The following is a 13881-nucleotide window of genomic DNA, read 5'->3' as shown; positions in this document are numbered from 1 at the left end:
ATAAAACTACAAGCATATTACAAGATCGCCATCACGAGCAACAAGGACAGTGTCCGAAATATGTACACTGCCATATGGGCATCGTATTTTCATTGCTGCTCCAGTGATGGTGCCAGTAGCCACAACTTTTGCCCCGCGGGACCAAATTCGTGGTGCAAGCACAAGCGTGCGGAAGCACTGGGGGAGCCTGCACCCCGCCACACCCCACTGTTGACGAAGGCTCAAGGATTGGCAGTTATGTCTATCTACAAGCGTCTTACAGAGGAGAAACTCCTTATTCGGTGCCTTCATGGCAAGACACAGAATGCAGCCGAATCGCTGAACAGCAAGATATGGCTGCTATGTCCAAAAACAAAGTTCGCCTCCAGAACAACTGTGGAGACAGCCACCGCTCTTGCTGTACTCTGGTACAACAAAGGCCACAGGGGCTTTGAAGAAGTGCTCGAAGGCATTGGAATTCTCCCCTCACAAGATCTGGCCACACATGGTGACCACTGGGACGTCATGCGCATCAGGAAGATGAACCTGAAGCAAACTGCAGAAGCGAGGGCACACCGTCGCAACACAGCGAAGAGAGCTCGTGTTGAGGACACTGACCGCAAGAGCCGTGAAGGACCAAGCTATGGTGCAGGGGACTTCTAGACACTTGCAGTGCATTCAAGGCAAGGTACTTTTCATTGTGCCCCAATTTGATGCAAAAAGAATGATTTCCTAATAAATGCCAACTTTGCGAACTTTCAAACTTGTTTTTCTCATTTTCATTTTTTCTGACAGTTTCACGTTTTCCGGGCAGCCTTTTAGAAACTTATATTCATTGTATAGTAACGAAACTTGGCACACATATTCTTCAACACATGCAGAATGCAAATATCTACTCTAAATTGCAATGCCTACCAGCATTAGTTGTGAAAATATTAGCTTATTGTTTCAAGGGAGATTGAAAATAATAAGTCATTCAATACAATTTTTTTTTTCTTGGTTCCAATATTTCTGTGACATATCTATATAGATATTTGCACTTTTCAATCTACCAAGAGTCAAATAAGATCAGACACAGTGCTTTTACTGAAAGTTTAGTACATAAAAGAGTGCCCGCAAAAAATGTAACTTTTTGCTATTGTTTATGGCATAACTCAATAATTATAGCAGCTACACAAAAAATGATTGCATATTTGAAATCTGCATGAAAAACTATGCTACTAACAAACTTTTCAAGTCTGTATTACTAGAAATAAAAAAAAAAACTTTTTCGAGGAGCGTCTCCCCTTAAAAAGTTACTCTGTGCACACGGCTGGCTAGGGATGATAAGTTCCATGTGGCAGCAGGTACCAATTTCACCAAAACACTGCTGGTTTTTATTCTTGATGCAGCCTAACCCAAGGATAATCCAGCTGTATCAACTTACTCTTCCTTATATTGAAGAAATAACGTGCCAAAACAGCATCAAGAATACAGCGCATGGCCCAATATATGGCAACATAGAATCGAAACCTATTATTATCTGAAGTATTCAACCCTTACTGTAACGAAGAGCTCTGTGAGCTGGGTTTTTTTTTTTCAGTGAGCCTGGAAAACATTTGCTTTAGGTGCTGCCGTAGTCTTGCCAATACAGCTTTCAAGTAGCACATTTGGTGGTAAGTTGTTAGGCATTAGGTGGTGGGTTGTAAGACCCTGGATAAGAAGCAACAACAACAATAAAACAACTGAGAAGTGTTCTTGAAGTGGCACTCTCTGAAGCTTGTGTTTGATGTAAAATGGAACTATGTGGGAAGCATACAGCATTGCTTGACTAGATGGCATATCCTGCTTTTGTGAGTGACTGCACATAGAAGCATCTGCAAAGCAGTCAAATGTCCAGTTTTTGCAATTAGATTGACCCTCCATGCCTTCAGATCGTTGTTCTTGCTACATTAACCCATTGGCTTCCACAATCTCGGCGGCCATTCCTGCCTGGCATTTCAGGCGAAACTTTTCACGCCCGCTGCTGGTATGGGTCGGTGCACCTAAACCGCAATAAACCCACAACAAGTGTCATAGAATAACAAACTTTATTTTATTCAATTAACAATGCTTGACTGCATCATGTGCTCCAGTATGATTTTCGTCTGTGAAAAAGTTTGAAGCAAACGAGCATGTGAAGAGCAAGTTACACTCCCATCGGCTCTCTGACTTTTCGCCCTGTGCCTTACGAACTAAGCAAAGTCTTCATGAAATCTGCTTGAGTTTGTTTGCGAGGATGTGGCATGGAAAACGAGCTCATTTGGTGGCTTGTAGGCACATTGGTGAGGCCGCGACAGGAGGGTTTCTTCCACATGCCTTCTGCGACGTCATGTTTCGAATAGGCTGAGATAGTGCACTGCTTAAGAAAGTGATTCACACTAATGAACAACTGTAAAATGTGGACAACTATGTCCGTCGAGCAGATAATATACCAAGCGAAAGGCACACGCAAAATTATTTGCTGCGATCTATGAAACAATTTCAAAAACAAAAATTTTCTAGGCGACCAGCGATTGGGCGGTCAAAGCACTTTTGGCCTCACCGGCCCGGCCGGCGGGCCGCCTGAGCAGAAGCCGATGGGTTAAGGTGATATTACTGTAACTGGCTTTATGGCCAACAGTATGTTGTTATGGCGTGCAATTTCATTGACATTTTTATGGATAAGCTTGTGCAGCATGCCCTTTGAATGGAGGCGACGCATTTCACCCATCTCAAAGTACAAAAACTAACATATGTGGGTATTCTCTTTATTTTCATTTCAGAATGCTCAACTTCATAACCAAAGGAGGAGCTGGGTCTGCAAATGTCCTAGGTGTCATAGGTGAGAAACTCTAGTAATGTTCGTAGTGGATTGCATTCAAGTTAATAGATACCCTGCTTGTACAGGATTTAATAGCCACTGAACCTGTCATTGGAATTGTAGATACTTCAGAAGCCTTTGTGTGGTGGCTGTCAGCAGTATTTGCAGTAGTGTACCATAAATAATGTGGTTGTAAAAAATTGAGTGAGAAACTGCTTACCTTCTACATTATATGAACCCAAATGATCGTGAAGCCAGGGAAGCCATATAGGGCATCATTTGTAAGATTTAGGTGAAATGTAATAGTTAAATAAAGTGAAATGATTGAAAAGACAAATTGAAGCCTACAGAGATCTTTCTATTGAATGTGGAATGCGCTCTACCAAATGAGCTGCAACAGCAATATTTTCTTAAGTTATTTCTGTATGTGTAACCCTAGGAGTGTTAGCCAGCGCCACTCATACCCCTGGCAGTGAATACGGGAACGTTCTCCCTTTGCCGGATGGTTCTGTCAAGCACGGGTAGCATGTGGTGCTACCTTCTTGTGTATTTCAGATTAATATAGTTGTGTGTCCACCTTTGCATTCTCGTAGATTTAAATGTTTCAAGTCAAGCGTAGTGAGACTGAACAACCACATTTGCCCCATTGCAAGTTGACTCGAGCGCATTCCAAGCAACACACTTGCTCTGCACTATGTGTCTTCACTGGTGTCATTATCCTCACTCTTGCTTCCACCATCACATTTGCTGCGGTCCCACAGCACATAATTGTCCTGGTTAATCCTCACTTCACAAAAAATTGCACCATGACGTCGTGTGGAGCAACTATCCATGTGTAAAGGATCCACACACACGAAGTTGCCAAGATAATTCTATTCGCATGCCCAGTTGGCATAAGTTTGCAGTCTTTCACCAACAGCCACTGATACTCTCATTGCAACATGTTCTCGGGAAAAAAAAAAAAAAAAAAAAAAAAATCCTTGATGCTTATGTCAAGAAGCTTGAGCTGTCTGTCAAACCATTGGCAGTCGACCCGCCGTGATAGTCAAGTGGCTGAGGTACTTTGCTGCTGACCAGCAGGTCGCGGGATCGAATCCTGGCTTTGGCGGCTGCATTTTCGATGGAGCAAAAAAAGCTGTAGGCCCGTGTGCTCAGATTTGGGTGCACGTTAAAGAACCCCCGAGGTGGTTGAAATTTCCAGAGCCCTCCTCTATGGTGTCTCATAATCATATGGTGGTTCTGGTACGTTAAACCCCACAAATCAATCAGTCAGCCATTGGCAGTCATGAACAGATTAATGTAATCCTTCTGAAGCTGGGCTTTCCTTTGGCAATGAAAGGGCCTCAGAAAGCATTAGTGCAAGGAATTTGGAGATGTCCAATAATGGGAACCACGCCACGTTGTATCGTTCATCCTCCTTATCATGTGTCGTAAACTCATTTGCTCGTATACTGCAATACTGTTAAGAAACACTTGCTTTGGCATTGTCTCTCTTAAAAACAATTTATAGGCAGTGCTTTGTACATCTGTCTAGCATCACAGTATCATGGTAATATGAAGCTTTTCATTTTCTCTTGTAGTAAGGTTTGCCTCGCAAGCTTCCTTCACCTTTAGTTTTATTGCTGACCATGTCAAAATACACGAGAGTTTGATTTGCATTGCTGATCTAGCCGAGCAAGTAGTACTACTGATTTGCAGAGCTTGTCAAAGTGCTTGTGGAAGGGAGGTCTTCTGCATAGTATGCTGTCGGCAATTTCGTGCACACGCAGGTATGTCGATGTAGAGATAAGTCAACTTTCTTCATGAAGTTTGTGATGCCGAGACCCTACTGTGTTTGAAGGGAGATCTTTCAGTATTCCTCTATTGAAGTGAAAACCCAGGCTTGTCATGTGAACACTGCACATGTCACCAGTAGAGATCTATTATATAGGTCTGCTGCATATGCTGCAAGCTTTGTCTCCACCACCCCTTGAAAGTGTTCCCACTATGGCTTGCGAAAACCTCGCTGTGTGGCATCACATTAGAAGACTTGGCTATGCTGCCGTTGCCACTGTTGCCTCCTGTTCACAAACTCCAAATTTGCATCCTGCTGTGCATTTGTTAGTGTTTTGGCGCGGACGATTGCAGCACTCTTTAATGCTGCTGTGTTAAAGTGCTGATAGTTCTTTAGGTTGGGACATGACGAGCTAGCATGTCGGTAACACGTGGTCCCCAAGAAAATGTATTAGTACGCAGAAAAACAATTTCACCAAAAAGGTGACTTTCTTCCTCCAACTACCAATACCCCCTGAACAAATTGCTGGTGTTTGCTGCCATTGGTGCCACTGCTGATTGGAACAGCAGGCCATCTATCAATGATCGACACTCTCGTAAAAGGCGTGCGTGTGCTGCATTCTGAACTCTATGATGGGTGCGATTGGAGTAGAAAAAGAAAGTGAAAAGTTCCTGATCAGGCACGTGAAAAAAACCTATGGTGAAAACAAGTTTTCAACATGCCGTAGTGCTACTGATTTGACATTATTTTTGCCTTTACTGGTTGTGCATTTTTTGGTTTCGATTGCAAGTTGACCCAACTTCAGATTTTCATACCTAATGTTGAATTCCAATGGCGGAGTCGGTGCAGCCGACCGACTTCGCGAGCGAGCACTCGACTCTGGCGTATAGCAAATCCACCAAATCCGCCATCGGAACACAACCTGCCCTGCTGGACCAAGGCGGAAGCTGCCGCGTTAGCCAGGATACTTTGCACGTGGTCTTTTCTGCTGTCTGTTTCCCACGTGGTTTACCAGCATCGTCGCATCGTTCGTTTGCTTGTTCAGCGCTATTCACCTGTGTGGAATGGATATCACGCCAAGCGTGCAACAGCTATTGTCCACGATGTCTGCTGTCGCTATCGAGTAGCAGAAGCATTGCCGCACGCTTTGCCGAGGTAGCCGAGCCGTCCATGCTGTCCGCCATTACCAACACAACTCGCGCCGCGCCAGCCGCGCCCCCAAGCAGGCAAACGTGTTGAAGGAAATGCGTCACGTTGAGTTCCGGTCCACTCCACCGATTTCGGCGGAGCAGTTTTTCCTGCTCCACGGAGGGACTCCCGCTCTGAATCCCCTCCGGCTCTCTCATTGGAACTTTTGACTCTCGCTCTCACTCTGTCATTGGAACACACTTGCTCTGAAAGGAGCAGAAAAACTTGCTCCGACTCCGCCATTGGAATTCAACATAAGTTCGACCAGCAATCATGCAAATAGGGTACAAGAGACAAATTATTTCTTCATTGAACCTCGTGCAGGGGCTGAGCATAATGTCAAAAAAACTGTTTTGAGAAAACTGCGTTTAAAGTTTCAACTTTTCTTAATGTCTCTAAGACACCTAAAAATTGTGTTCTCAGGTTTGTCTTGTGATATTTGACTTTTCAGGCGTCTGGTCTCTGACCAATGTGCCTTGGTTGCCTTTTTTCCCCCCAAAACCTCCTTTTCATAATTTACAAAAAACAAGTATGAATTTTAAACCAAGTTCTTTGTATGAAGGAGTGGTGTGATAGGCATGACAGAAAAGATTGTAATTGAATGAGACCATATGCTGAAATGATTACACGTATTTCTTGTGCTGAATTTGTAATTAGCATAATTAAGTACTTGATTACAAATAATCACTGAACATTTCTTTATTTGAAGAGAGGCTTATTGCATCAGAAAAATGGATCAGACCATGAAGGCCTATGCCTTCTTTCCAAATAACAAAGTTATGGGCAGAAGACTGGTGGCACAGGAATTTTTAGCAGTATAATTAATGCCACCAAATGGGCATATAAAAATACGTGCCCCTGATTGATACATGCTCTTTTGCCACTCTAGCCGTGAAACGCATCATCATACAACCGGTCGCGGAAACTCTAATTTACGAGGCTTTCATTGCCTCGGAATATTCATAGACGTTCGTGGCGATATCAAGCACGGCTCCAAGCATGTCTAAATCGCATCACAAAATCTTATTGACAGCGCTCCATATGACCGTGGAGTCCGCGGCCGCGTGGACAGTGCAGTCGGCGCGTAATGCACTTGCCGGCGGCGTTCGGTGACGATGCGCGAAAGGTGTAACTACGATGACAAAAATCGGCGCGCACTGCGCTTGGCATCGCATTTTAGAGTGACGACACGTGAAACTGCTAGCCGCTGTTTCGAGCGATCCTTGGCAGTGAAGGGGGTGTGGGGTGACGAGCTTTACTGTGTGGTCCGCTGCCGATGCGTAAAATGCCCGTACGTGATTCAGAGGAGCTAGCGAGTGATGTGCTTCATTTCTTGCGAAGAAGCATGTCGCCACGAGTGCGCTAGCCTGTCGTTCCTGCCCGCAGTCTCGCTGTCGGCGGAGTTAAGGCTAAAGACGACTCCGATGACGCGCCACGCTCGTAGACCGCTCGCCCGCTCGTAGTAACATGATCGTGCATCCGCTTACTGCTCCTAACTAATAACTAAAGCGTAATTATATCTTAAGTGATCATCGAGCCGTGAACACGTCACGAAGTAGCTATTTTCGAGAGCCATGTCCTCGCGACGCTAAAGCAGCAGACGACGATCTCGCGGAGCGAGCATCGGACCAATGGCGAGGCGAGCTGAGGGAATATGGTGGCAACAGCCGATCAAGGGCCTCAAACAACCTTCGAACATTTGCTTTTTGTGCGCTTGTTTTTAAAAGGAGGAGCCAGCTGAGGCGGGAAAGTTACACACGGAAAAATGCTCTTTCCGATGAGCCCAAGAAGCCGGTCTCCCGGCCCCGCCATCGCGAAGCCATAATTTTTTGAAAATCACTGGTTTCTTGCGATTTCCAGAAAAAGTTTCGCTACTTAGGTGGGTGAAATGAGTTTTTCGAAGCACTTTTGCGCTGTTTTAAGTGTGGATATTTTGGAATCGGATAGAAAAAGGGTTTCAGAAACTGAAGACTTGATTTTCAAAAAATCGATTATTTTGCCATTTTTTGCGATCCCAAAGCCGCATCCCCCCTTAAAGCCTGTTGGTAGTATTTGTTGCTAAGGCAAAGGATAGCTTGAGATTAGCAGCAGATTTGTTGCACAACGATGAATCTTGCTGCAGAAGGTGGTGCCAACTTCCTTGGGAGCCTTGCTCACTCAATAAAACTTGGTGCTATTCCTGCGGCACAGTAATCGTGCCGTATGGATATGGCATTGTTAAAGGGACCCTGATGATTTTTTGTGATTTTGTGCAAATATATTGAACCAATAGAGCAAACCACCTAGAGATCGAAATTCAGTTGTGGTGGGGAAATTGTGTATGATGAACACTGAGCCGTGAGAATTTTTCGAAACGGTGCAGTAATAGTGGAGTTAGACGCGTGGGATTATCGAAACCGTGACGACCACATCTTTCGCTGTATTCTGCGCTTCCCTCTGCTGGTATACTCTCCCACGCTGCTTTGCCCTCTTGCCTATCGCACCTCCCATTCACCTTCCAATCTCGTGTGGAATATGTCATCGCCGACGCGCTGCTTGAAATGCCGTCTACTTCTGGTTGCCGCTACTCCGGCCGTCGACTCTGTCTGTTGCGTGCTTGTTGGTGAACTGTGGCTGTCGTAATTGCGCCGGTATGGAACCTGTGTTGCGCACACGCCTTCAAAGAATTGCCAACGTGATGGACCTGTACGGCGCCCCGCTGCGGGGGTCTAGTGGTTAAGGTACTCGGCTGCTGACCCGCAGGTCGCGGATTCGAATCCCGGCTGCTGCGGCTGCATTTCCGATGCAGGCGGAAATGTTGTAGGCCCGTGTGCTCAGATTTGGGTGCACGTTAAAGAACCCCAGGTGGTCGAAATTTCCAGAGCCCTTCACTACGGCATCTTTCATAATCATATGGTGGTTTTGGAAGGTTAAACCCCACAAATCAATCAATCAATGGACCTGTACAGCGACACGTCGTGCCCCGCACATGTTACACGCACGCGGGCAACACGACGAACAAGAAGCAGCGCGGACATAGGATCTTGCTCGACCAGTCACAGCATATTTGGCATATTTGACTCGGCGCGTTGTAGATGTGGCACGGCGCGTAACGCGGAGGCCAAAAAGGGCTGAAAAAAAGGAAATATTGTTTCTTGGAATTCGTGGTGCGCTGGCGGCTCGTAGCACTGCCACGTGCAGACTCGTTGATCGCGACCGCATTCTGCACACGATGCACGCGTTTACTTGAGAGAGAGAGAGAGAAATAATTAAAAGGAAGAGACAGGGAGGTTAACCTAGATGAACTGGTTTGCTACCCTGTGCGGGGGTGGGGAAAAGGGTCGGAAAGAGGATAGCTATAGAGAGATATAAAATAAATTAGAAAAAAAACACATGCACACACATTCAGGGAGTTCCAATCACAGTCGTTTGGACAGGCCGGTTGAACGCAAGAAGCGCATGAGTGCCTTCACAGCCTTTTTCTGCGACATAAAGTTCTGTCGGCAGCGCAGGAGTCTTTCTTCCGAAAGAGGCTGGTTGTCCTGTTCATCTAGTGCATTGAAGAGTGACTGTCTCTGCGAGCAGTATTGTGGGCATTCACACAGAATGTGCCAAGTTGTTTCATCACTGCCACAATGGTCGCAGGCAGCAGTGTCAGCCATTCCTATGCGGAACGCGTACGCATTGGTAAATGCGACGCCCAACCATAATCTGCACAGCATAGTAGCGTCTCGTCGGCGTAATTCCGGAGGAATTCGAAGACTGAGAGTTGGGCGAGAGTTGGTTTACTTGAAATGCTTGAAAAAATATCGGAGGTGGTTTACGGGCCATTTAAGGATAATTAGCAGACCTATTTAAGCTTTCTGTTAATTTATTACAACACTTTGAACCTGTGTATTGCTACATTTTGCAGCAGCTTCACCGAACGAGTTTTCAATCACCCACTGTCATTATACGTAGCATTATTCTATTATATGTAGCACTGGGAAATGTCTGATTGGATAGGTCCACTATATTCAGTGACCATTTTTTCAGTCTAATTGTGAACAAATTTTGCTTATAATAGTTGAAACACATCATAATTTGTTGTTAAGGAAGTGAAAGGGAATATGCAAGTACAATTGACCTCCTTGGGGTTGGGGATCTCTGGTAAATAGTGAGCGTCATCTGCCTGTGTTGACGTGAACTGAGTGGCAGTATTTAGGTTAAGGTTTGTTTTCTCGGACACTGCGAATTGCCCTAGCTGCTTGTGTGCTGCAAATATAGCAATTAGTGAATTGTAATGCTGTGACATTGTGTAATGCATGTAAGGCAATTCACGAGCAGGGCTGTTACTGTTGAGAATGTTGGGCTCGCACTATGGGGTAGATCAACACCTGGATCCACATGTCTGCGGCCGTAACAGTACCCCTGAAGATACCATCACATTGGCCGTGTTCATGCTAATCAGTGATACTAATCACTGATGAGAACCATGCTGTTAGCACTAATCATGCTAATCAGAGCGTGCAGATTATCAGCATACATGAGAATAAAGTTGGAATACCTGATAGTATTGCAGCACCTGGTGGAGCAGATCTGAACGGCTCTTTCACAGTGCAGCGTTCCCACTGGTGCGCTTGCAGAGTTGATTGTAGAAGTGACACTGAGGGAAGCACAGCTCAACCAGCTCAGTGCACTGCTTTTGTTGGCGAGGGCTGCACACCTAAGTTAAGGAGCGGGATAGAACACTGGGCGAGTCGGTGTAGATTCATCATTACGAACTGTGCGACTAACTTGGATGAAGGGAAAAAGTGTCCCCGTCATTTCTTCGTGCGCACTATGCTGTTGGCTAAAATGAGGTAAATGGACCCTGAAACAGTTTTAGAAGTTTTGTTAGTGTTGAGGTAAGAGCATCATTAAACCGCGCCACAAGTTTAGTTACACATCGTGTACCAAGGCCGCTATGGACAATTATATCACACCCTTCTTCTCACCTCTGCCTTGCCTCCTCAACTCACGAGACATGCTGGTATCGCTGATGATCGCAGAGCTCTCATGAGCGCACTCAGCGATTTGAGCTTCGCCCAGTCTAGACCTCTGGGACTGCACGCCAACAGGTTGAGCTCAATCTTCAAGGCCATCACACAGTGCACCTGGCAGCAATTACACCGTCTATCAACAGAGACGTATATCGCAGAGTGGTTGATACTTGCACCGACAGGTGCCGCCACCCTACCAGCTTATCTTACTTCTGCACATTCCACAGCCAATTAGATGAGCAGCCAGAATGAAGTCGCTTTACCAGAGCATGCCATTCTGTGAATGGGTGATTGAAAACGAGTTTGGCTGAGTTGCAGCTATGTGCAGCAATTTGCAGCTTTTGAGCATTGTCATAAATTACAGTTTACACAGGGAGCTGAAGTCTGTTTGTAAACTACGGTTAGGACTTGGTCTACTGGCCTAATGTGTTTGTATGAAGTAGTCAGAACCATTTCAAGGTACCTTTAAGGTGAAGGGGCATTGCTGAGATGGAGCGGAAATGGGATTGTCCATAGCTGCCTTGATGAAAAGTGCATTGCTTAATTTATGGTGGGAATTGACTTGATTATGCTTAGCCTAATTGTAGCAAAAAAAAGTTTGAGGGCTTAAACTTTCGAGCAACAGTTTAGAAACTATGTGGTGTTTTGTTACAGATTTGTCTGATAAGCTAAGACGTGTATATGTCAGTGTACATCGGTATGTTTTTTCTGAGGATTAAAACATTGGGTCTCCAAGCTTTTAAAATACCCTGATACTGGTGTTTACTTGTGCTGAGTGTGACGTAACGATAGTAACAAGGATTGTTTGTCTAGTAGAAATAAGTGGTGATGACTGGTGTTGTGTTTCAGCGGTGATGTACAGCGGATTCGGAGTGCTTTTGTCATTTGCACGAGGGGCAGATGATGAGCTCAACACCCTGGCAGCAGGGACTCTTACTGGGCTTCTCTACAAGTCAAGCAGTGAGTTTCTTTGGGTTGATTACTGTCATCTGCTTCAAGTATTTTGTTTTTGCAGTTTTAAGGTGCTGTGTGTCCTTTTTAACTTAGGAAAATATTTTTCTGTGCACTGTAACCATGCCTTGTAACTACGGACTGTGTAGGAAATATTGTAGTGTATCTTAAGTGCCCCATTCTTTTGGAAAAGGGGGACCTTGTCTGTACTACTCTTTGCATTGCAGCATGAACTGTATGTCTCAGTTCTTATGCATACCGATGTTGCCTGGGTAATTATTATGAAGTGATATGTTGCTCAATCATCGCTCTACCTTATAGTGCTCCATTCTAGTTTAATGTTTATGTTCCAACACTGCTGTTCTACATTGATAGGACACTAAAGAGAAAAAGTTTTCTCTTATTTGTAAATTGCCCGTTCATAATACAAAAAGATTTAAATTTAATCAGTCTCACTGCATGAAAACGCTTGGTAAGCTAGAGAAGGTATTGAAAAAAGTGCTGGTGGGGATGCCGCTTTGAATTTCATGCACCAAGTCACAGTATTGTCATAGCTTTTGACGGCATAATCTACGGCCTGTAGGGTTCTTAATCAGTAAAAATCGATGACATTGTCCTTTGAGAGGTCCAAAGACGTACCACACGAAGTCTCGGGACGTAGGCAATTTCGAAAGAAATTTCGTTGAGTCAGTACAGTCGAACCCCGGTACAATGACCGCTGCTTCAACATAATTTCCACTACAACGAAAAAATTCTCAGTTCCCCGTCAGCATTCCATAGGAGTCAATGCATAAATGTTCTTGCCACAATGAACACTTTTTCTTCTGCCGTTCCGCTTCATAAAATTTGACTGTGCAACTCCAGGCTCAGATATTTAATGCTATGCAGTAAACACAATCTTTAACACATTGATGCATTTTGAGAACCTGAAAATATGGTAACGAAGTCTAAAACACACGTTGGCACCACCAGAAACCGCTGCTGTTATGGCAGCGCCTATGCTATCGAGCAATGGGCGCTGCCATTGCTCGATAGCGATAGCAATCAGACTGCCCTGCTATTGCCACTAGCTTGTTTTTGAGCCACAGACAATCAGAAGCTCAGTCGCTCGGTTCATGGTTGTCTTCACGCAGTGGCTGAGTGCAGTCACGGAACGATGCCTTATTCGACGCCAATGCTTATCATTCTATTTGCACTTGGCCAGTGTAGGATCTAATCAGAATGGCTGTTTGTCCGCATTATGAACAAAATCTGCCAGCCGCGAGTGATGGATGATAAGAATAGCACAGAATAAGGCGAAAATCACCGCTCCACGATACCCCGGCTCCATTTCAGCGTTGCTCGATACGCTTTGATGGCGGACAGCTGCTGGTGTTAACTTGTTAATGCAATTGTTAGTTTTATTCACGAAAACCGCTGTGGCTATTGTTTTAGCATGCTTTTCACCATGGCATCACAAAGTATGGGTGAGAATCGCGTCGTGACGCAGCCGACACTTTTTGAATTTTGGGAATAAAACTTTTTTTGTTTGGCTAGCTCAGATCAGCTATAATTTTTAATTTCACTACAATGAAATTTTCACTTCAACGAAATTTTTTCCATGCCTCGTCAGTTTTGTTGTATCGGGGTTTCACTGTAAGTTCAAAATATGGAAAAACACTTTGAAACCCATAATATAGCTGATGCTCACAGTTATAAGGAGTGACTTTGACACCAAATTTAAAAATTTGTTTCAATTTCGTTTTCTCTTCTGTTGATAAACTCATTATTGTAAAATTAATGAAAGTGTACCTTTAAATGAATATTTTATCACTTTAGTCTCTCTTTAAGCTATTACAGTGAGAGTTCTTTTTCTGAATTTGAGAAAAATGTGTATGTAAATTGCAGAAAATAAAGTAGCAAATGAAGATATGTTTGCTGAAGTCCTAATAATTGTGCATCACATAACTCTGGTGGGCCATGGGACATAAGCCTCAAATGTTCCATGCCTCACTGGTGGTTAATATCAAGTTCATTCAGCAAACTGCATTGAGTTAGTATTATTGTTCTGTAGCTGGTACTTGATACCAATGTTTAAAAGTACTGAAAGCATGTGCACTCAAGTGCTGGTACAATAAAATTTGTACCATAATGATAAATTTGATTCTGCATCAGCTGGCCATAGAAAA

At 44.3% G+C, this 13881-nt stretch overlaps 1 protein-coding gene across 1 annotated transcript in view; it reads left to right on the top strand.

Annotated features, from left to right (window-relative positions):
* The window catches only part of Tim23 (translocase of inner mitochondrial membrane 23), a 60927-nt gene that overhangs the window by 22004 nt on the left and 25042 nt on the right, over positions 1–13881 (top strand). Inside the window, exons 5-6 of the mRNA XM_037435706.2 lie at positions 2763–2821; positions 11612–11722. Of these exons, the coding sequence (XP_037291603.1) occupies positions 2763–2821; positions 11612–11722 (170 nt within the window). The remainder of the gene's footprint in view (positions 1–2762; positions 2822–11611; positions 11723–13881) is intronic.

The sequence above is a fragment of the Rhipicephalus microplus genome, chromosome X (assembly GCF_043290135.1).
Source record: "Rhipicephalus microplus isolate Deutch F79 chromosome X, USDA_Rmic, whole genome shotgun sequence".
Lineage (NCBI taxonomy): Eukaryota > Metazoa > Arthropoda > Arachnida > Ixodida > Ixodidae > Rhipicephalus > Rhipicephalus microplus.
This window is presented reverse-complemented; position numbering and strand designations above follow the sequence as displayed.